The sequence below is a fragment of the Oncorhynchus nerka genome, linkage group LG2 (assembly GCF_034236695.1).
Source record: "Oncorhynchus nerka isolate Pitt River linkage group LG2, Oner_Uvic_2.0, whole genome shotgun sequence".
NCBI classification, from domain to species: Eukaryota; Metazoa; Chordata; class Actinopteri; order Salmoniformes; family Salmonidae; genus Oncorhynchus; species Oncorhynchus nerka.
The window spans coordinates 32,063,325-32,087,544 of record NC_088397.1 but is presented as its reverse complement, the minus strand read 5'-3'; the positions used below and the strand labels follow the sequence as shown (position 1 = coordinate 32,087,544).

Here is a 24,220-nt window from a genome sequence, read left to right as displayed (position 1 = left end):
GGATTTGGAGGATAATGGAGGCAACAGGGGAAAGAGCCTCAGATCCACAAAGTCCCTTCCACCAGGTGGCTGATGAGATATGTTGGCACGACTGCCATATTGCATCTCCATCCCAAAGCCCTTGCTTGGAAGTGTACTTCACCAGACGGCAGACCGTGGCTCTCTCGTAGAGTGTATCCATTGTTTTCAGTGCCATGCTGTCCTTGAGGAGCAGATTCAATGCATGAGCAGCACAGCCAATGGGTGTGATATGAGGGTAGGACTCCTCCACTTTGATGTGAGGGTAGGACTCCTCCACTTTAGACCAAGCAGCCTTCATGTTCGCAGCATTGTCTGTCACCAGTGCAAATACCTTCTGTGGTCCAAGGTCATTGATCCCCAACCAGTAAACAGAAGGGGCAGAAGGCAGTGCCTTCAGCTCATCTGCAATGTAGAGACCGGTGTGTCTATTGCCCCTTCTGTTTGTGCTCTTGTAGAATACTGGTTGAGGGGTGGAGATTATGTTGTTAATTATTCCTTGCCCATGAACATTCGACCACCCATCAGAGATGATTGCAATACGTTCTGCTTTCTCTGATTTGCTTGACCACTTGAACTCTGCATCCAGCAAATGAGTAGATAAAGCATGTCTGTTTGGAGGGCTGTATGCTGGGCGAAGAACATTCAGTAATCTCTTCCAATACACATTGCCTGTGCGCATCAGAGGTGAACCAGTTGCATGCACAATTCGTGCAAGACATTCATCAGCATTTCTCTGACTATGTTCCTCCATGGAGTCAAAAAAAAACTTCTGATTCCAGGAGGACCATGATCTGTTGCTATCGATAAGGTGTCTGATTCATAATTTTCACCTCAAATAGAAGTAGAGGGACTTTTGTCAGAGGTTACTTTTTGTGAGCGCTGAGGGAACTTTATGCACTTGGCCAGATGATTCTGCATCTTTGTTGCATTCTTCACATATGATTTGGCACAGTATTTGCAAATGTACACAGCTTTTCCTTCATTAGCTGCAGTGACATGTCTCCACACATCAGATAGTGCTCGTGGCATTTTCCTGTAAAGATGAGAAAAAAAGAGTTTTAAAAAAACGAACAAAAACAATTCCATGTTCAAATAAATAGTTAAGCAGTTAGATTAAACAACTCCAATCATTTCGCTACACTCGCATTAAATCTGCTAACCATGTGTGTGACCAATAAAATTGGATTTGATTTGGTTATCAAATTAAACATGTATGGAAACAAGTGAATTAATACTCCTCAGTTAGCAGACTCTAGCAAGCTAAAAACCCACATGGTAGCAAAAACTAACTAGCAGAAATTGTTAGAAATTGTTAAACACACTTTGCTGTAGGCTACTATTTACTAGTTAACAAAAAATGATGTATGTCATATAAAATATATTCACCCACCCTGTATTGTAATCAAAACTTACCACGAAGCATGTAGTCCTTGGCTTAGACAGTGTAGTAATGTGGGCTCAATAGCATCTCATTAGTGTGCAAGATCTTGAGAATCAACTGTACATGTGATGGAAGAGTGCATTGTCCATGTGATGGAGAAAAGGTTCACTGTTGTAAGCTAACTTTGTTTTTGATGAATTTAAGCAAAATTACCCAAATTCCAGGGTTTAACTTCCCATTAAAATGTTTGGAAATTTACCGGTGTATTTCCGACCCTTTGAAACCCTAGTGATGAATATGAGCTCAACTTAAACCAGTATCACAATCCAGACATGTCTGTAACCATTTATTGTAATTCAATTTTTATTTATAAAAAACGGATTGTGATTTAATAGTGTTTATCAGAATTTCTAGGCTTATGAGAAGTCTAGGCCTTTAAAAAGATCTGATATTTTTTCCCCATATCGTTAGAGCCCACCACGTGACGTCTTTCCTCTCACAGATAACAAAAGCATTAATTTAGCCCACGGTCAGGTTCTGCCCCTACTGTGGAAACCTTTCGACGGCAGTTTGGACAAAATGTTTATTGTGAAGTGGCCATCAGGTTTCGTATGGTCGTGAAACTCCTGGAAAAGTCATGGAATTTTAAAATGGTGGCCTTGAAAAGGATCAAATCCTAAACGTTTTGGAAAAGTCATGGACATGTATTTCTGTTAATGTAATTTATTTAGCCTGTAGTTAACTGTTTAGCCATTATTAACATGTAGGCTATTAATGTTTTCTTCAAGTCATGTCCCAAAAATCGTATCCCTTGGACACTTGTGAATAAGGCCATACAAAGTCAATTTACTATTTTGAACAATTCGTATGATTTCATTTAAACATTTATTTTTGACAAAAAAAACTGTTCACTTAGTTGGTATTCGGTTCAATCGCATTGAAACAAATCATGTCAATCGAAATAAGAATTAGTCAATCGTGAACATTTTAATTTTAGGGAAAAAAATTAGATGTAGCCTTTCTTTTGGATTATGTGGCTTCAAAAAATGTTGTAGATTGATTAGGGCATCCAACGTATGCGACATTGCAGGCCGACTAACATCTATTGAGTTGCAAAGTAAACACGTAAGGTAGCTAAGATACATTTGACTAAACTAGAAAATGTACATTTCATGACAAAAATAATGTGGGCATGCTTCAGCTGAATAAAAAGATTTGTAGCCTTCCATATTATTTGATTTTTGATATATTGAATGAGTGAATTATTTCAAAAGCCATTAAATGTATTTGGTTGGAATGTTGCAGGGTTTTACACCAATGGTGGTCCACCATCCTTCCAGGAGAGCTAATGCATGTGCAGGCTTTTATCCCTGTCCCCCTCTAACAAACCACATTTTAGAAATGAGCTGCTCAACCAGACCTAGATCAACTGGTTTCATCAGACCAGAGAATCTTGTTTCTCTGGTCCTTTTAGCAAACTCCAAGCAGGCTGTCATGTGCCTTTTACTAAGGAGTGGCTTCCGTCTGGCCATTCTGCCATAAACGCCTGATTGGTGGAGTTCTGAAGAGGTGGTTTTCCTTTTGGAAGGTTATCCATCTCCACAGAGGACCTCTTGAGCTCTGTCAGAGTGACCATCAGTTTCTTGTTCACCTCCCTGACCAAGGCCTTTCTTCCCTGATTGCTCAGTTTGGCTGGGCGGCCAGCTCTAGGAAGAGTCTTAGTGGTTCCTAACTTCTTCCATTTAAGAATGATGGAGGCCACTGTGTTCTTGGCAACCTTCAATGCTGCAGACAATTTTTGGTACCCTTCCCCACATCTGTGCCTCGACACAATCCTGTCTCGGGGGCTCTATGGACAATTCCTTCGACCTCTGACATGCACTCTCAACTGTGGGACCTTAAATAGAGAGGTCTGTGCCTTTCCGAATCATGTTTAATCAATTGAATTTACCACAGTTGGACTCCAGTCCAGGATGATCAATGCACCTGATCTCAATTTCGAGTCTCATAGCCAAGGGTCTGAATACTTATGTAAATAAGGTATTTATGTTATTTATTTTTAATGAATGTGCAAATGTAGTTTTTGCTTCGTCATTATGCAGTATTGTGTGTAGAATGAGAATAACCATGTATTTAATCCATTTTAGAGTAAGGCTGTAACGGAACAACATTTGGAAAAAGTCAAGGGGTCTGAATACTTTCCGAATACATTGTAATGTACCCTGCAGCGTGTTCCCGCCCCATCCAGCCTCTCAGCTAATCGCTCCAATTAACTTGAAGTCAAACATCTCTCTGTGAGACCGGTGAGAGTGTGAAGGGGTGTGCGTGCTCTGTGCAGCATGTGGACCCGAGCCAGGGGTTGTGGGGTTAACAGAAGGAGGGAGCAAAACGCACGGGGGGGTGCTTTACCGTGTTCCAGCCGCAATTAAACGTCTGAAACTGCACCTGCGTCCTCTCTGACAGGTCATTGACACCGTCATCATTATTTTTTTAATCATCCGTCACAATCAATTTACACCAGGCGCCACCCGCCCGTAAAAATGAATTGATTGTCTTAATGAATGGACATCTCTTGATTAGACGGTAATGCATCTGAATGGCCCACTTGAGTTGTTATTGTGACTTTCCATAAGCCTGACATGGAAGTGACAGGTAATACCATAGACCTCACAAAATGTAGGAAATTAATGGATTTACATGAAACCCTTGCCAAGGCTTGCCACTACTCTTTATCACCATTTCTAACAGGGATTTTTCTATATGCTCTTCTGTCTTTAAACCCCCCCCCCCCCCCCCCCTCCAACATATTTTATCTTTTTTTTTTTAACATGTTCTATATACATTCTTTGAAGTCTAAACATGACCAACCACCATCCAGGGTACAACATGACATTCTATTCCATATAGTGCACTACCTTTGCACAGAAAGTAATTAGCAAATAGGGTTTCAGATTTAACCACAGTCTTAGTCATTCATAACTCTGTTCGACATTCATACTTCCGTCTTGGAGATTCTAGAAGTCTCTAAAAGATTTGAAATCCCTAGCTATAGCTGCGAGGGTTGGCTCACCATGGCAACAGTAAGTATGGTGAAGCCAGTAGGCTGAATGTACTGCACGTGACTTTATTATGATATGAGTGGACAGAGTGCTTTCTGAGCCTTGGGTCAACACTGTAAGGAATGATGATATTAGCAGGGTTGACGACCAGAGGCTACAGGGAGTATAGTGACTGAAATGTAAGCCTTGATCACATCTGCTATTTGTGACACTTATGAGTGGTGGCAGAAACAGACGGGCCAAAGGGCAGTTTAGGCAAATGCCAGATGGGCTGGTCCATCTTTAGCCCAGTGGGCCAGTCTAAAAAATGTGGGCTAAAAATGGGGTCTTGAGGAAAATAATGAATCGGTATGGGAAATGCATGTTAGAAATGCCCAGGCCGATTTTTGATTCCCTGTCCGTCCTTGAGTCGTGGCATGGAACAATACCTGTGGCATGGAAAAATATTCTGTGGAGCATCAGTCTGATTAAAAAAATGTTTTACTCAACTATATTTGTGTCCTAGGTGTTTCCAACACCCACCAGTATTATTCTGCTGTGAGCTTGAGAGAGCAGACACCCACTCACTACTGCAGAGGTTGAGACCAAGACACTGTAATTGTTCTTATTGCTTACTTGCAAGGTGAAATTGGAACAAACATTATATGAAGCGGAGCCTGCTTCTCTTTTACTTTCTCCTCCTTTCTCCCCATCTTTCCTTTTTCTGCTCTCTCTCCTCCCTCCTATTTCTCTCTCCTCCTCCCCATCTTTCCCTTTTCTGCTCTCTCGCTCTCCTCCCTCCTATTTCTCTCTCCCCATCTTCCCTTTTCTGCTCTTTCTCTCTCCTCCCTCCTATTTCTCTCCTCCTTTCTCCCCATCTTTCCCTTTTCTGCTCTCTCCCCCTCCTATTTCTCTCTCATCCTTTCTCCCCATCTTTCTCTTTTCTGCTCTCTCTCTCCTCACTCCTATTTCTCTCTCCTCACTCCTATTTCTCTCTCCTCCTTTCTCCCCATCTTTCCATTTTCTGCTCTCTCTCCTCACTCCTATTTCTCTCTCCTCCTTTCTCCCCATCTTTCCCTTTTCTGCTCTCTCTCCTCCCTCCTATTTCTCTTTCCTCATTTCTCCCCATCTTTCCCTTTTCTGCTCTCTCTCTCTCCTCACTCCTATTTCTCTCTTCCTCTCGCCGTCTTTAAAAAAATTATATCTTTCCCTCGTCGCCTTCTCTTTCCTTTTCTGTCTCTCTTATCCTCCTCCTCCCCCTCTCCTCCCTCTGTTCCTCTCATCCAGTCGGCGCACATCAGTAACGTATTTGGCTAGTCCAAGGCTTTGTTAAATGAGGAGTATAGGAGGAGGTGTCTGTTATTAAGTGCCTATTAAGAGGTGGTTTAGTGTCTATTAAAAAAAACTAAGCGTGTGCCGGTGGTAATTAATTAAGGAAAGGAAACGTCCTTAATTAAAGAAGAACAATTTAGGAGATGATTAACAGAAGTGGACTTGATTGACAGCAAACGATGAAGTGATGGGGGAAATATAAAAACAGAGGTGGCGTTATGAAGAGAGAACAAGTGGGTGTGTGACTGGAAGAGCGGACAGCAGATCTCCACAGGTGTCATGGTTGCTCCAGCCTGCCAGCTTCCAAGTTAATCACTCCTTCCATTTCTCTCCCTGACCCTCGGGGGGTGAATGTGGTAAAGGAGGGATGAGGAGGGGAAGGGTGGTTGCGGGGAGCAGCTGGCCTTGTGTTCGCCACAGGGTAAAAAGAACCCGGTTTTATTAGCTTCTCACAAGTCTTTTGGGAGGAGGTAGATGGTGGAAAAGAGTAGGGGAGACAAGTCAGTGTGACTGTTAGTGATGTGTTTGCACGGTTGGGGTGATACAGTCATTATTTTATTTATTTTGTCTGTGACTTTGTGTTGTCACAAATATATGAAGCCTCCGGCCCCTCCCTTTCCTCCCTTCCATCATAAATTGACAAAGACACACACAGCTAGCAAACAGTACCTCAGCTGATTGTGTGTGTGTGTTTGCGTGTGGGTGTTTTTGTGAATTACAATCATCAGTCAGAAATGGAATGTGTGGGTGGAGTGGGCACACACCAGAGAGAGCACTCCGTCATCACAGTGGTTGATGGAAGAGATCAGGCATGGGAGAGGGAGACAGCTTTTACACCTGGAGCGAATGAGACATCCAGCTTTCTGGACAGAGTAACCCTTCAAATCAACGTTTATATGTCGCGTACACATGTGGTATATTGTTTAATTACATTTTTTGTGGCCTGCATCTTTTAACCTAAATATCACAGATGAGACAAACATGGCACGTGGTTACCGTGGTAGCGGGACTCCAGACATGTTGGTGCCTGCTGTGAGATTGAGGATGAATAGTAGAAGCATTGTCTTCTCTTCCTTAGCAGTTGAAACTCAAACATGGAAAAACAACCGAGCGTGTGAATAAAACAATGTAGCTAGCCAAGAAACACAAGGACAAAGTTTCACTTCAGTAGACTTTCGTTTCAAGTAAATTAGACAGACTTTTATGCTTGTGAGCTCCACTGCTAAAAATGAACCTTTCACTCAGCTCTTCACGTATGCACAACCCTCAGCCAGGCAGTGTTGCTGCACAAGGTGAAATAGCCTACATATGATTCTTAGTTCTTTGACTTTGTACGATTTCATTTACCAGCTATGAAACGAAAAGGCAGAAATACTTTGAAAACACCTTCTGCAGCAATTATTTTACTGTGATCATATTTGACACTTTTTTGTATTCACAAATGCGATTGAAATGCTCCTTTTGAGCCCTGACCACCTGCCAACGTGGCTGGTGAATAGACATCTTACCCGCCAATGCCAAAATCTACCAGCGTTTGGCAGGTGGCGGGTGTTCATTTTAGGCCCTGGAACTGGACTTGGCTCGGGTGGCTGAGGTCGTTGATGATCTTCTTGGCCTTCCTGTGACACCGGGTGCCGTAGATGTCCTAGAGGGCAGGCAGTGCGCCCCCAGTGATGTTGGGCTGACCGCACTATCTCCTCCGGAGAGCCCTGTGGTAGCGGGCGGTGATACAGCCCAACAGAATGATTTCTGGTGCATTCTGTAGAGGTTTGTGAGGGTCTTAGGGGCCATGACCAATTTCTTCAGCCTCCCACCACGGTGTCGGTGTGGCGGGACCGTGTCAGGGTATTTACGTCTCCGCCGAGGATCTTGTGGATGTTGTCTCCTGTAGTCCACGATCAGTTCTTTTGTTGACGTTCAGGGAGAGGTTATTACACCTCCCTATAGGCTGTCTTGTCACTGTTGTTAATCAGACCTCCCCAAGACCCGTGTAGTTAGGGGTGTGTGTGGTTATTCATGGAGTGCGAGAGTTGGGTTGGCTAATGCTCACAGCCCTGTCTGTGCGTTAGGAGTGTATGTGTGTTCGTTTTGTACTATGTATGCATGCATTTGTGTGAGACTGGGGTATGCTGAAACCCAGACGTGTGTTTTCGAGGAGGGCTCCTGAGTAGCGCAGCCGTCTAAGGCACTGCATCGCGTCGCTAGTAGGCGTCGCTGCAGACACGGTTTCTATCCTGGGCTGTATCACAACCGGGCCGTGATCGGGAGTCCAATAGGGCAGCGCACAATTGGCCAAGCCTCATCCGGGTCAGGGGAGGGTTTGGCCGGGGAGCTTTTCAAGTAGGCCATCATTGTAAATAAGACTATTTACCATGTTAAATAAACAAAACGTCTGGCTGTATGTTACAGACACACAGGGAAGTAGACGTAGTATACTTAGTCCAGCTGGTAATCGGTTCAATTCCCTACTTGCTTTAACAGCATTGTGTGTTAGACTGACCACGTGTGTGTGTGCACAGATGCATTAAGCGTTGCATCATTGGAGTACATTTGGGTATGCATGTACTTTTAGCATTGCACCGCATGAAATGATAACCTGCCTACTGATGTCATGAGTCTTCTTCCATTCATCACATCCTCAGATACCAGAGTCGCCTGGCACTGGAATACAAAATGCCAATCAGGCAACGCTCAAATGCATTCTTTCTTCCTCCCTTCCTTGATGACTTGATTAGTGTAGGGTTAGGAACGGTTCTATCATATCCAGTAAGTAGCCTTTCACCAATCTAGCAATGTCAGATCAGTGATTGCTTCAAGGAAAGGAGCAGGGAGGGATGCAATTTTAAGGGCCCAGCACTTTTCCCTTCGCTCTATTTTTTCACTATTTTGACACGTGATTCCACAGGCATTTCAGTATCTGAAAAGCGTCTTCCACCAGGTTTGACATCTGATTCAACCTATGACTAAGGCTGTATACCAAATGGCACCCTATTCCGTATGGGTCCTGGTCCAAAGTAGTGTACTACCTAGGAAATATGGTACCCTTTTGGCAAGCAGACTTTGTGCTGACAGAGGTATAAAGTGTTCTACTTCTGTCAGAGGTTTAGGGGAGACCCTATATTTAAGAGAAGGCCCTCCCACACTTTAAGCTGAACAGTTTCCTGGCAGTTTGTGCGTATGGGGGGTGATTGGATAACTGTATTACCATCAGGATGCGGCCTGCGCCTGGCTTCCCGCATTATGCATGCTAGGAGTTTCAAAGGAGAGGAGGGGGGATAGGGAGAGAGAGGTCTACTCTTAAGATACATGACAGGCAGATACATGACAAGCACAGCGGCCCCATAGAGATGTGGCACACACCAACGGAGAGGATGAGGGTAGAGAAGGGGGGTCAGGTGTAGGGTATTGTGGTGCAGTGGTTGTGACTGTGTGGGGGTGTGTGTGTGGGGAGGGGCAGGTGTAGGGTATTGTGGTGCAGTGGTTGTGACTGTGTGGGGGTGTGTGTGTGGGGAGGGGCAGGTGTAGGGTATTGTGGTGCAGTGGTTGTGACTGTGTGGGGAGGGGCAGGTGTAGGGTATTGTGGTGCAGTGGTTGTGACTGTGTGTGTGTGTGGGGAGGGGCAGGTGTAGGGTATTGTGGTGCAGTGGTTGTGACTGTGTGGGGGTGTGTGTGTGATATGTTTGAAAGACGCTGAGCTGTAGTTGCTGTTGCTTCGAGCTAGGTGGCACTGTTCATCTGTTCCCCTGTAGGGTGTGTGTGCAAGCATGTGTTCCAGCAGCTCCTATATGTGAACCTCGAGACTGAAATGAACAATAGTGGAAACTCCTTCCAGCTAATGATTCACCAATCCAATGGTTTTAAACACATGATGGGAAGTGTGCCCGTCCACACTTTGGGTAACGGGTGGAGAATCGGGATGGTGAGACCGTGTCCCCATCCAACCATCGGGCCAAATAGGACCCCACTGATTCAGAGACTTTTATATAATTGAGTTGAGATGGCATGGTGTGGTTGACACCGCGTGTCACCTGTCAGTAGGGTTGGGCGGTATACCGTGTATACCTGGGTATTTGGAAATGCACACTGGATGGTGTTTACATATACCGTTGAAAGTATCTTGTTCAAGTTTTTTTGAACACATTTGAATATTTGTAGCTACTTTTTCAGTAGAAACCTACAGTCAACTTGTCCAATGCGTTAGGAGATGAAAAAAAACAGGCCGCGTTCTTCATTTTGCCCGTCACACAATTTTTCTTGATTGAAGCTTACCGTAGTGCCCCAGAACAGCAGCCAGTCGAGTGTTGGTTGTGAAGAGCACAATGCGAGAACGCGGGAGCTGCTGTGTCCACTGCGTTCTGTATCTATCGCCGAGTCTCTCTCTGCTGTGCGTCGCTCAGGATTTGATGCACTTCTGTGCAATTCACGACTAAATGTCTGCTGTCGGATATCTTCTAACTGTCTAAGATGTGCTACGCTCTCCAGGCGGGTTTTCGTTAGTTAACTAAGTAAGTGGCTGAATTAATAAGGAGATGGGGGTGTTAGCTTTCTGCTGTGTTTGAGAAGTCAAAGAGGTCTGGATGAGATATCTGTACAGCTGCCATTCACCCCCCCCCCCCCCCCCCCCCTGTGGTTCCCACTACCGTTTTTCCCCTCTCCTCTCTGCTCCGTGTACACATCAAATCAAGCTTTTATTTGTCACATGCGCCGAATACAACAAGTGTAGAACTTACCATGGAATGCTTGCTTACTTAACTTCCTGAACTGCACTGTTATTTAAGGGCTAAGAAAGTATTTACCAAATAAATAATAAAAAAGTAACACAATAAAATAACAATAACGAGGCTATATACCAGTACCGAGTCAGTGTGTGGGGGTACAGGTTAGTCGAGGTAATTATGTACATGTAGGTAGGGGTGAAGTGACTATGCATGGATAATTAACAGCGAGTAGCAGCAGTGTACAAAACAAATGGAGTGGGGTGGTCAATCTATATAGTCTGGGTGGCCATTTGATTAATTGTTCAGCAGTCTTATGGCTTGGTGGTAGAAGCTGTTAAGGAGCCTTTTGGTCCTAGACTTGGCGCTCCGATACAGATTACCGTGCGGTAGAGGAGAGAACAGTCTATGACTTGGGTGGCTGGAGTCTCTGACAATTTTATGGGCTTTTCTCTGACACCGCCTATTAAATAGGTCCTGGATGGCAGGAAGCTTGGCCCCAGTGATGTACTGGGCCGTACACACTACCCTCTGTAGCGCCTTACGGTCAGTTGCCGAGCAGTTGCCATACCAGACGGTGATGCAACCGGTCAGGATGCTCTCGATGGTGCAGCTGTAGAACCTTTTGAGGATCTGGGGACCCATCTTTTCAGTCTCCTGAGGGGGAATAGGTTTTGTTGTGCCCTCTTCATGACTATCTTGGTGTGTTTGGACCATGATAGTCCATTGATGATGTGGACGCCAAGGAACTTGAAACTCTCGACCCGCTCCACTACAGCCTCGTCGATGTTAATGTTCTTCCATCAGACAAGCATGCATCACAATTTTGTAATCTTTCGCTTGTAAATGTCCACGCTCTAGCTATAGCTATACTTGTATAACTTCATGAGCTGGATTTGCCCGTCATTGCATTTAGTGCACTCGTTAGCATTTTAGTTAAAAGCTTCCATAAAAATTTGCACTGACTGCCTGTACGTTTGACTCATTACCGTTTATCTAACACTCAGCTAAACTTACACACACACACACACACAGAAACAGAAGACTCCAGCGTTTTCCTAACAGAGTATAAAGAGGTTGGGACTATGTTGAAGTCCACTACCTACTGTTCCTACTAAAACATGGCTATTGGCTAGACAACCTGTATAGCCCTCTACTACCAATTTACATGCTACTCTAGGCTATCCTCTGCGCTAGTGCCCAGAGGCAAGACTAATTGAGGAGAGCTGTGTGTGTGACACTGACGACGTTTGTATCAAGGAGTAGAGATGGCTCTCGCTCTCTACAGGTGCTTGTTTTTCAGCTCTTTGTGACACTGTGGGGTTTCTCTGACTCTCTCACCTCATCACATCCACATTGGTCAACTCTCTCATCCTCTCTGAGGGACAAGGCCATCTGATTTAGAAAGCGGTAGAGAAGGAAAAGAGCAGGAGAACTGAAGGGACCGAGGCATCCATCAATCACATAGTGGATATGCTTTTCTCTGATGGCCCCTCCTTCCCTCCAGCTGATGCTCTGATGCGGCCAATTTCCTCTGGTTTGGGGCGTGGAGGTGTCAGGGTATTGAATCACTGCAGAAAGGGAGAGTGAGAAGCGTGACATTCACACGGTGATGTATGATTGATTTCTACCCACCATGTTATTGCTTATTGTTTTCTCTCTCTCTCCCCCAGTTATGGGTGCATATGATTTTGAAAAATTCCCCCTCTTCCTCTTTCTCACTCATTTCCTCTCACTCACTCCCTCTCGCTCTCTCACACACACACACACACCTCCCTCCGATTCATCTCTGGCTCTCTCTTTCTTCATGCATTAATGTCCCAGTGTTCTTCCTCTCGGTCTTGTTTTCTTCCCCCTGTTCTTATTGTCATTCTCTCTTTCATTAAGTGGTCATTTCCTGTGCTAGCACTGTTTAATGAGAGCGTCACGCCACAGTGCTAATTTGTCAAATGACAAATTCACGGCAGCGTATCGGAGGAGCGCTACCCTCTAGTCTCTTGTCTGTCTCTCGATCTCTCTCATTTTCTCTCTGTGTCTCTCTCTCGGTCTCTCTGTCTCTGTCTGTCTCATTTTCTCTCTCTTCACCCTCTGTTCTCAATCCCTGTCTCCATCCAGCTCGTGGAGGCAACTATGTCATTGTGTTTGACAGGTTCTGATTCTCCTGTCAGATTTAATTTGACTATTTATTCTGATGCGTACACACCTCAAATCTTACGTGTGTGTGCGTGTGTGTGCGTGTGTGTGTGCGTGTGTGTGTGTGTGTGTGTGTGTGTGAACACAGTTTACCAGTAGTGACTAACACACGGGAACACAGACAAACAGACACACACTGTGCATATGTATGTTTCTGATTTTGTATGTCTAACTGGGTTTACTGAACTGGCCTCGTGGAATGCATTTTGCTGCCACGATAAGACAAATTAGTCCTAACTTCAATGTAGTATTATTATTTTGGAATGCACTGATCACATTCGTATGCTGCTCTTGTTGGTATGCACTCACGCACCGGCTTGGGTTGACAGAGAGCGATAGAGCCGTTTTGATCCCTATAAATCACATTATGTGGGAGGGGAGTAACGGTAGAGTTTGGCTGACATTCTCACACACACACACACATTCTCTTTCTCGCTCTCTCTCTCGCTCCGCTCACTCGCCATCCCTCACGCTGTTGATTGATGGTATTTGCGGAGTGCCACGCACTCTTCCTGGCCTCGAGAATGCGCAGCCCTCTCCCTACTGTTTGGTAGATAAGTCTGTTTGTGCGTTTGCGTACGCGGAAGCGGGAGACGGTGTGTGTCTGTCAGGCTTATGCTAATGTTAACTGCATTTCCCACCTGTTTTTCTTCCCACAGAGATGAATCGCAGCTGTATGTGCACAGAGCATGAACATGAGCATTGACTGGTGTGACACCACTACATCCGTAAAAGGGTCTAACTAGACCAGGTTATCCCCCGCTCTCTCTCTCTCTCTGTCTCTCTCTCTGTCTCTCTCTCTGTCTCTCTCTCTGTCTCTCTCTCTGTCTCTCTCTCTGTCTCTCTCTCTGTCTCTCTCTCTGTCTCTCTCTCTGTCTCTCTCTCTGTCTCTGTGTTGACGGTCCGAACGCTCTCACACATTCTGACACCCACCCACCCACTCAGGTTTGACTTGCCATCCATTTGGAAATTGGCCATTTGACTGTGTGTGTCCGGTTGGTGTACAGTATGACTCTATTACAGCATGATAATATTGTGTTTAAATGAAGAAAATGCGTGTTTTATTGTCACACACAACAGCTAGGTGCAGTGAAATGTGTTGTTTTACAGGGTCAGCCATAGTAATAGCCCTGGAGCTCAGTTAATCGAACCAGCGACCTTTCAGTTACTGGCCCAGCACTCGAACCGCTAAGCAACCATACCGCCCTATTGTTTCTCCTCCTGTATGATTCCAGTCCCGTTGTGCGTCTGTGACTGTATTTCAGCTGGTGGCAGTGTTCGAAGCACAGGAGCTCCAGAGGGGGGCGACAGTGAGCCCAGCAGGCAGCGGCGGAGGCTCCACGGGCCACTCCAGCCCCAGCCCGTACTCCGATCCTGACCCCTACGCACGCCAGCCCCCCTACTTTCAGCCACCAAGAGGAGGAGAGATAGAGGTCAACGCCTACACCCTCAAGGCCAGTACGTACCACAGTACAGCACCACAAACTGATTTTAAAGTTCAGGGCTATATGGCATAAACAGTCAAATAACACCCATGATTTGGTGTTACATGTTGGTTTCGGACAGTGTTTGAATTGGGCCAGTGCACAACTCAAATGTTCAACTGCTTGAGTACCGGCACCTCTTATGGAATATTGTCTTTAAAAATACCTAAATAAAAGGACTAACTGCAGTCAAAATGTGTACTGGCACATAGAGTATTTCAGTCCACTTAAACTATTGGTATAGGATAGGAACGCTGTTGGGTGGTAACATGGTAATTCATTCTGAAAGGATGTTTTTGTCCCCCTCCCCCCAGTTTTATCATTGGAATGCGATACAAAACAAGGCAACGATGTGCTTTAGGACCATGCGGATGCATCCGAGCGGTCTGGTAGTCTGTTTGGAGTGTTTATCTGACTGGATAACAAAATGTATGTATAGGAATTATGTTTCCCCCACTTCTAAAACCAAAGTTGCTCGCCTGGTTTTACGTGTTCCTTGTATTCGTTCGTAGTGTTGCTCGGCCCTATAGCCTATTGGTCGGGGAAACACCACGGCCGTGTCCGAAATTTGTCTTGCCTACTACTTACTAAAACTACATCATCTGCACTAATCAAACTACATACTATTTAGAGCGTACTGTTTAGTAAAAATATATGCTGTAAGTAACAAATATCAACATTGTAGGCTCACACACACTGAGAATGTCATCTTTTGCAAAATGGTGTAGTAGATTCTCTTCCTCCATAGCATGCAGTGGATTTGTACTAAATGAGTGTAACATTCTGGCATTTATAGCATACTCAATTTGACATATTATACATTTCACATACCCATAGTTGCATCCTAAACAGTAGGCCGCTGGGGTATCTGGACACTGGCCACATCTCATGTTTTGTCATATGTTGTTTCACTGGCTGTGTGACAAATATGAGCATCCGACAGCGAAGTATGGCTGTTGAGCCAGAGGCTCTCCCTGTATATCCCAGCTTGGGTCCCTCCTAGACAGCTGAGCCCTTTTTGGAGGCTCTCCAGGGTTAAACAAACACTACGTTTCCCAGGGCTCCCCGGGTGGGTTTCACTTTAGCTGACTGCCAAGGCCAGGCTGAATGCAGGCACACACACACACACACTCACTAGATGTGGCAGGGTAGCCTAGTGGTTAGAGCATTGGGCTAGTAACCGAAAGGTTGCAAGTTCCAGTCCCTGAGCTGACAAGGTACAAATCTGTCGTTCTGCCCCTGAACAAGGCAGTTAACCCACTGTTCCTAGGCTGTCATTGAGCTGACTTGCCTAGTTAAATAAAGGTAAAATAAAATAAATAAAACATCAGGGGTGTGTGTGTGTGTGGGAGAATGTGAACGAGTGTGAGTGTGTATGAGATGGTGCAACAATGTACGTTTGTGAGTATACGTGTGCAGTTGCAGGTGAGTGGTTGCATGACTACGCATGCTTGCTTGCATGTTCATTTAACAGCCTCACATAATTTGAAACTGCTATGTATAGAGAAGCTCAGCTTTTAATTCACTGCCTTTGAAAGAGGATTTAAGTGCGGCTCTGGCATTCTTTGGGATAAGTCACGTCCTTTAATGTAAACATCTAGGCCAAGGTGTACCGTTACAGAAAAAACTTAACCTCTCACACTTTTCCCTACTCCACTTTTCCCGGCCTCCCCAACTTCTCTCTTCTCCTTTCCCTATCCCCCCCCCCTTTCTCCTCATATTCTATGCTTTCCTTATTCCCCTTTTCTCTCTTCCTACTCCCCCTTTCTTTCAGTCTCTCCTCCTCTCCTACCATCCTTTAGATGTTCCATGACCCAGAGCAGAGTGCCAGCCCTCTCTGACCCCCCCGTCTTCTTTCTGCCACCCCCTACCACAACATTCACCACCTGCAAGTCACTCACTCACCCCCCCCAATCCCTCTCACTGCATCCCCCTAACCCCTGCTGTTCTGGGGCACAGCTCCTCGCTAACTCCTCCAGCACTCTGAGATGGGGCTCGGCCACTAACTGGATTAGCACTGTAGCCTGTTAGCTTGCCCAGGGTCCAGCCGTGCATGAACACTTTTTTCAATGCCTCTCTTTTTAACCCTTTTTTAAACCTTTTAGGACCCCTTCCTGCCACCCCTCAACCCCTTACTAACCAAGTTAGGACGTGACCCTGTGGAGCTCCCCCACATCGACTGAGACTAATTCAATAAGGCTGCTTTTGTCATCTCCATCTACTAACAAAAGCCTGGGTGGAGAATTCACTTAAACAGGCTCAGCCTAAACCAGATCATCCAGCCACTGCTATGACTGTCTGGCGGGGACCACTCTGTATGTGTGCACAGGGGCCTTTTTTTGTTTTCTTTATCACTTAAGTTAAGCAGATTGGCTGTTAGCTGCATATCGTATCACATGCAGCTGGTGGCTGGTGTGTGTGTGGGGGGGGGGGGGGGAGGGAAGAGGGGCAGAACACACAGAAATCTGGACTGAAAGTCAGTTGATCTACCAGTAGCCATTCTACTAGCTCTGTATGTTATAAGTATGTCCCACTCGTTATATATTCATGTGTTAGGCTACTTCGCCTACACAGTGCTACACTCAGCAAAAATATCAATTCAACATGCAATATACCATAACCCCACCGCCACCATGAGGCACTCTGTTCACAACGTTGACATCAGCGAACCGTTTGCCATCTGCCAGGTACAGTTGAAACCGGCATTCATCTGTGAAGAGAACACTTCTCGAGTGTGCCAGTGGCCATCGAAGGTGAGCATTTGCCCACTGAAGACGATTAAGATGCTGAACAGCAGTAAGGTCAAGACCCTGGCGAGGGCCACAAGCACGCAGATGAGCTTCCCTTTGTGCAGAAATTCTTTGTTTGTGCAAACCCACAGTTTCATCAGTTGTCCGGGTGGCTGGTCTCAGACGGTTCCGCAGGTGAAGCTGGATGTGGAGGCCCTGGGCTGTGATCTGCGGTTGTGAGGCCGGTTGGACGTACTGGGAAATTCTCTAAAACGACGTCGGAGGCGGCTTACGATGGTGAAATTAATATTCAAATCTCTGGCAACCGCTCTGGTGGACATTCCTGCAGTCAGCATGCTAATTAAAATAAAATCAGATTGTATTTGTCACTTGCGCCGAATACCGCAGGTTTGGACCTTACCCGTGAGATGTTTACTTTCAAGCCCTTAACCAACAATGCAGTTAAATAAATAGAGTTAATAAAATATTTACTAAATTAAAGAAAATCTAAGGTAACACAATAAATGTTCATAACAATAACGAGGCTATGGACAGGGGGTGCCGGCACCGAGTCAATTCCTGGGGTACAGGTTAGTCGAGGTCATTTGTAAAGTGACTATGCATAGATAATAAACAGCGAGTAGCAGCAGTGTAAAAACAAAGGGGTGGGAGGGTCAATGTCAATAGTCCGGGTGGCCATTTGATTAGTTGTTCAGCAGTCTTATGGCTTGGGGGTAGAAGATGTTAAGGAGCCTTTTGGTCCTAGACTTGACGCACCTCTTGCCATGCGGTAGCAGAGAGGACAGTCTATGACTTGGGTGACTGGAGCCTTGGACAATTTTTTGGGGGGCCTTTCTCTGAGACCGCCTAGTATATAGGTCCTGGATTGCATGAAGCTTGGCCCCCAGTGATGTACTGTGCCATACGCACTACCCTCTGTAGTGCCTTACAGTTAGATGCTGAGCAGTTGCCATACCAGGCAGTGCTGCAACTGGTCAGGATTCTCTGGATGGTGCAGCTGTAGAACCTTTTGAGGGTCTGGGGACCCATGCCAAATTTTTTCAGTCTCCTGAGGGGGGGTTTGTTGTGCCCTCTTCATGACTGTCTTGGTGTGTTTGGACAATAATAGTTTGTTGGTGATGTGGACACCAAGGAACTTGAAGCTCTCAACCTGCTCCACTTCAGTCCCGTCGATGTTAATGAGGGGCCTGTTTGGCCCTCCTTTTCCTATAGTCTACGATCAGCTCCTTTGTCTTGCTCACATTGAGCAAGAGGTTGTTGTCCTGACTCATTCATTTAAAGAAAAACCGTCCAGTTCGAGGTGAGTAATCGCTGTTCTGATGTCCAGATGCTTTTTTTCAGTCATAAGAGCCGGTAGCAGCAACATTATGTACAAAATGACTTACAAACCATGCAAAAAAAAAGAAGAAAATGGCACAGTTGATTAGGAGCCTGTAGAACGACAGCCCTCCCGGCGTCACGCTCCTTCAAAACATGAGACATATGTGGCATTGTGCTGTGTGACAAAACTGCACATTTTAGAGTGGCCTTTTATTGTCCCCCAGTTCAAGGTGCCCCTGTGTAATGATCATGCTGTTTAATCAGCTTCTTGATATGCCACTCCTGTTAGGTGGATGGATTATCTTGGCAAAGGAGAAATGCTCACTAACAGGGATGTAAACACATTTGTGCCCAGAATTTGAGAGTAATAAGCTTTTTGTGCATATGGAAACATTTCTGGGGTCTTTTGTTTCAGCTCATGAAACATGGGACCAACACTTTACATGTTGCGTTTTGTTCAGCGTCCTTGTGTTATGATCGGTCATGATGTCCTTCTTATGTGCCTGAGTGGAGTTTTTTTATCTGGTCATAGTTTTTTTCCAATGGTGAGTATGTTTTTCACTTCAGTTTGCTCCTCAATTCATGTACCTTGATTGGAAAGCAAGATAGCGGCAGACAGCAGTAGTTCCTTCGCTAGGCTCTGTGGTGAGGAAATCCGCCCGGCCCCAGTCATTACACTGGGTGTTGTTTTTAATGGTACAATTTGACAGCTGTGTGTGGATGTGCTATAGCGGTGTCGAGCAGGTAGAGGACAGGATTGGAACTTGGTTGTTTTAACAGTGTGATTGAGCCCCACCAGAGCCCCAGTTGGATGATTAGACCTGCATCGATCGCTGTACTGCACTGAGCACACACTGGTGTCTGCACACTCCCGTCGACACACACACACATACTCCTGTCGGCGAGAGGGGAAGACGGTCCTTATCACTGCGTCCCACGAGCACCCTGGGCAGGAGGATTCTATTGATCTGACGAGACAAGATCACTCTGGGCACACACACACACACACACACACACACACACACACACACACGACTGCATGCAGCCAAATGGGAATGGTTATTTCATTTGAGGCTGTCCCCTAGTTTAGCCATTTTGAAGAGCGAGTTTTATTTCCGATATTATTTTTCAGATTGCAAACTGAATTAGCTGTCTATTTAGGATACATACTCCTCAATGGATTATCATTATTTATTACTAAACATTGTGAGAAAGACAGAGAAGACTGAACAATCTACTGCCCTCCTCTTCTGGGCCATGATCTCCCATGCACGTCTGCGCCTAGGGTCAGAGGTCGACGACGTTTATCTGTGTTGGGCGGGACCTCTGAAAGTTCTACTTAAAAGTGTGTGTTTAGGATTTGCCTCTTAAAGTGGGAGCATTGAAGAGAGACATTTAACTGATCTGTAGTTAACCTCTACCTTGGTGATCAGAGTTTTTCCTGGTCAAGTCAGGTGAGGAAAAACTCGGGCCCTAATTATGTGTACTCAGCCTCTTCACATAACCAAAGCATTGGTACTTTTCATGACTGAGCTGGTATTTGGTAAGTCTGGCAATTGCCAGGGACCTCTTGATACGATGTTATCATGATCCTTACTTGCCGATTATGATACTGTGCCTTCAGAAAGAATTCATACCCCTGGACTTAATTCACATGTTGTGTTACAGCCTGAATTCAGAATTCAACAGTTGTTTTTTTTACTCACCCATCTACACGTTATACCCCATAACGACAATGTGAAAACATGTTTTTTTGCCAATTTATTGAAAATGAAATACAGAAATAACCCTGTTTACATAAGTATTCACACCCCTGAGTCAATACTTTGTAGAAGCGCCTTTGCCGACGATCTCAGCTGTTTGTCTTTATGGATAAGTCTCTTAAGAGCTTTGCCTGGATTGTACAATATTTACCCATTATTCTTTTTAATGTTCATCAAACTCTGTCAAGTTGATTGTTGATCTTTGCAAGACAGCCATTTTCAAGTCTTACCATAGATTTTCAAGCCAATATGAGTCCAACTGTAACTCGGCCACTCATGAACATTCAATGTCGTCTTGGTAAGCAACTCCAGTTCTGGCCTTGTGTATTAGGTTAATGTCCTGCTGAAATTAGAATTAATCTCCCAGTATTCCGTTTCTTTTTACCCCCCCCCCAAAAAAACAGCCCTTGCTGATGACAACCAAACCCATAACATGATGCAGCCACCACATGCTTGAAAATATGAGGAGTGGTACTCAGTGATGTGTTACTTAAGTGCCTTGTTTGGAATATTTGTATTCTGAACAGGCTCTCTTCTTTTCAGTCTGCCATTGAAGTTACTCCATTATGTTAACCTGAATGTTGTTGATCCGTCCTCTGTTTTCTCCTCTCACAACCATTAAACTCTTAACTGTTTTAAAATCACCATTGGCCTCATTGTACCAGTCTTTTATATGCACCGCAGCAGAACCAAGAAATGAAGAGCGACACCATGGCTGTCTTTTTGGCATTTTATGTCGATCTGCAAATGGTATTATGAAAAGTCCGTTTAGGAACACATCAGTATTCAATGCACCATCCGACAAGTTGTTCTTTCTGTTTTCATGGACCCACACAATCACATTTTATAGCTAAAGCAATAATGTATAGAATAAAATAATGAGCAAATTTCAATACAAAGACTGTATAATAGTAATTCTTAGACAATATAACCATACTGGCAATGGTATTATGAAAAGTCAGTTTAGGAACACATCATTCTTCAAATCACCATCTGACAAGTTGTTTTATAGAGGAGCATGAAGAAAAGTAAAACGCTTATCCTCTCTCACATCTCCATGTATTTGTGTGCTTAATTTAATATGATGGACTTCGACACAGGAGTAATCAGCGACGCATACATTTCTCTTTGTGTTTTCACGGACTGAGGAGAACGGGAGCTACGGGTAGTACCAGGGTGTTAGTAGGTGACGTAAGCGCCCAGATGAAATCAAATAAAAACCGAATATGTTAATATCATCCAGCTATTATAGCTAGCACCTTAACATCAACAGGCAGTGCTAGTAGTGCAACAAATGAAAATATAAATGAAAAGTATGACTCCTAGCGATCTGATTCCCCCCTCTGTCTGAACTTGGAACATTCTTGTTCGCGAGCTTGGGCCTCTGAACCTTAACCTGGATGTTCTGTTCTGTGTTGTGTACTATTCTAAGGCACTGCATCTCCGTGCTAGAGGCGTCACTACAGACCCTGGTTCGATTCCAGGCTGTATCGCAACCGGCCGTGATTGGGAGTCCCATAGGGGGTGCGCACAATTGGCCCAGTGATGTCCGGGTTAGCGTTTGGCCGGGGTAGGCTGTTATTGTAATAAGAATTTGTTCTTAAAACTGACTTTCCTGGTTAAATTAAATAATAATAAAAAATATCCAGCTGTGTGTATCTGTGCTCTTACTTACGTGTGTGTGTGAACGTAAAGTGTTAATTCATATGTGTTTTAGTTTGTGTTTAAATCATATTGAGATGTCATGCAGGTAGGTCCACCAGTAAGAGAGACTGGGCCAATATTGGTTGTACAGCCCATCCATTAAGGTTTTACTAGGATACTGCTTCTATATACAGAACCCTTTTTAAATCTACCCTAAGTGTACAAATGGAATTCTGGGTTTGGGGTGTACCTAGAGTTGTTGCCTGGTCTCAGCGTCTAGATGTCATGAGACACTTTGAGACATTCTGAAGTATTTAAAAACATATATATAATGTTTAGTTCATTTAAGTATCAGTCATGGAACCTAGAGTAATTGAGAGAGAGAGAACACACACACACACACACACACACACACACACACACACAGACACATGTACAGAGTAACAGACAAAGGCTGTGACAGTGAGACAAATGGGACACAGATCCAAGTGACATAGAGAGGATTAAACACAGAGCTTTACCAAAGACAGACAATCCATCATCCCATAACAGCAGCAGTGTTGGGTTAAACATTGGGGACACTATTCTAAGGTGTCTGTTTCTATGTACATCCTTGGAAAAATGGGCTTCCAGATGGTAGACCTATTATAGGAGCATGGCACTGTAGGGGTTTGGAAAGTGGTCGTTGAGGTGGATGTATTTCTGGATTCCTTTACTTCTGTGTGTGTGTGTGTGTGTGTGTTTACTCGAGTAGAGAGCACCTCCTGGTAGGTCTGGTCTGAGGTTGTCTGCCCTCTGTCAGACAGCCAGTATGGTTGAGCGTGACTTGCTTTCCTGACGTGGTCAGCAGCCCGGGTGGGTCAACGTGGTCAGCAGCCCGGGTGGTCAGACATCCTCTGTAGAGGACAGCCGCTACCACCGGGACGGAGCTTCCATCATGGCCCAAACGTAGCAAGGTCTAAGGAGCCAAGTGGGACTGGCCGATACAGTGCCGTAACACTTCTCCCATGAACTTTTTTCGAACCAACCCTCTTTAGGTTACAGTTGTATAAAAAGCTCAGCTGCCCCTACAAGCTCTTAGATGTGATTTCACATGATGGCACCCTATTCCCTATGTAGGGCACTACTTATGACCAGGGCCAACCCTGTGCCCTGTATAGTAGTGTACTATATAGGGAATAGGGTGCCATTTGGGAGTTTACCTGTACAGTCTCGGCCCGGGCCGAGTCATTAATAAAACGTTATTCCTCCCCTGTAGGTCAGTGTACCTCTCTGGTACCCCAAGCCGTTTTCATGTGGTGTAATTGTCTTGATTGCGTAAGGGGGAGTGGGCTAGATTGCAAGGCATGGGTGGGATGGACTTTCCATTTAAGGAGGGATGGGGGGCTCTCCCTCCCTCCCTCCCTCCCTCCTGCCCTCTGTCCCTCCAGTACTTATTTCATCCTCTTGTCAAAAAGCTACTCGGGCACCACGAATGCTCCTCTAGGACTCTTTGAAAACTCACGCTACGATTTCAGACAGTCACCAGGTATCTGGACGATTTGAAATCTTAGGTAGATTTACAGGGGATTTGTGTTGTTGGAGCTTTAATTGGGAAAACAGTGCCTAACTTAATACCAGGCGTAGATTGGTTTACACAAACGCAATCAGTGTGCTACTGCATGAGGCTCACATTTGCATTGATGGGAAACATTCACCTCCTCTCTGTCTGTCTTTTCCAGACACCCCTCTACTGGTGAGGAGCAGCAGTGACTCTGCCCTGGCTCCGCCACTGGAAATTGTGGCGCCTCCCCCTGATGACCTCAATGCCAGACCAGCCGAAACGGTGAGAAAGACTTCGTCTTAAAGTGCAACCTGTGCTCAGCTGAGTGAAATACAGCAAGTCTAGAAAATGTAACACAAAGACAAACAACAAAAAAGTCAATGAGTCCGTTTGTGTCCAGAGATGTGGTTGGAGTCTAGTGGCCATAAATTCAAATCTGTACCTCAAAGACGGTTCCACTGATTTGAAGGAGAAAAAAAGGGACTGGTTGGGGTCTGATTTAGACCTGGGAAACCAGGTGGGTGCAATTAATTATCAGGTACAACCGAAACCAGCAGTAATTTGGACCTCCTGCAGGGCCTAGAATTTAATTTAGGAATTAATTTCTACCGTTTTGTTTAATATCTAGTAATGCACAAAGAAATCTGACTCCTGCCGTTATAGCTATCCCACCTCGCACAGCAATACTGCCTGTGAGTGAAGTGCTGAAAGTTGGTTTTCGAAGCAATGCGCACAGGCATAAAAGCTGGTCTAATTTACTCTAAAGTGAGACTTTGTCCTCGCGTTTCTTGGCAATTTACTTTTGTTTTGTTCACATGGTTGTTTTTCAATGTTTTGATTTGTTTCCACTGCTCGCAAAAAGAGACGTGTTCAGCCTCTACTAGTGAGATTCTCACAGGCACAAGTGATGACTCTTACCAAACTAACCTTAAAGGGTCAGCTGAACATTTTTTCCTCTGTGATATTTTGGTTAAAAAACTCAGGTTACAAGAATATTAAATTAAATTGAGCAATATACCACATTTTGAACTATTAA

General features: G+C 44.9%; 1 protein-coding gene across 1 annotated transcript in view; it reads left to right on the top strand.

Annotated features, from left to right (window-relative positions):
* Positions 1 to 24,220, top strand: part of pard3ba (par-3 family cell polarity regulator beta a) — a 170,336-nt gene that overhangs the window by 25,264 nt on the left and 120,852 nt on the right. The window contains exons 3-4 of the mRNA XM_029668294.2: positions 13,946 to 14,138; positions 23,363 to 23,466. Coding sequence (XP_029524154.2) covers positions 13,946 to 14,138; positions 23,363 to 23,466 — 297 coding nt within the window. The remainder of the gene's footprint in view (positions 1 to 13,945; positions 14,139 to 23,362; positions 23,467 to 24,220) is intronic.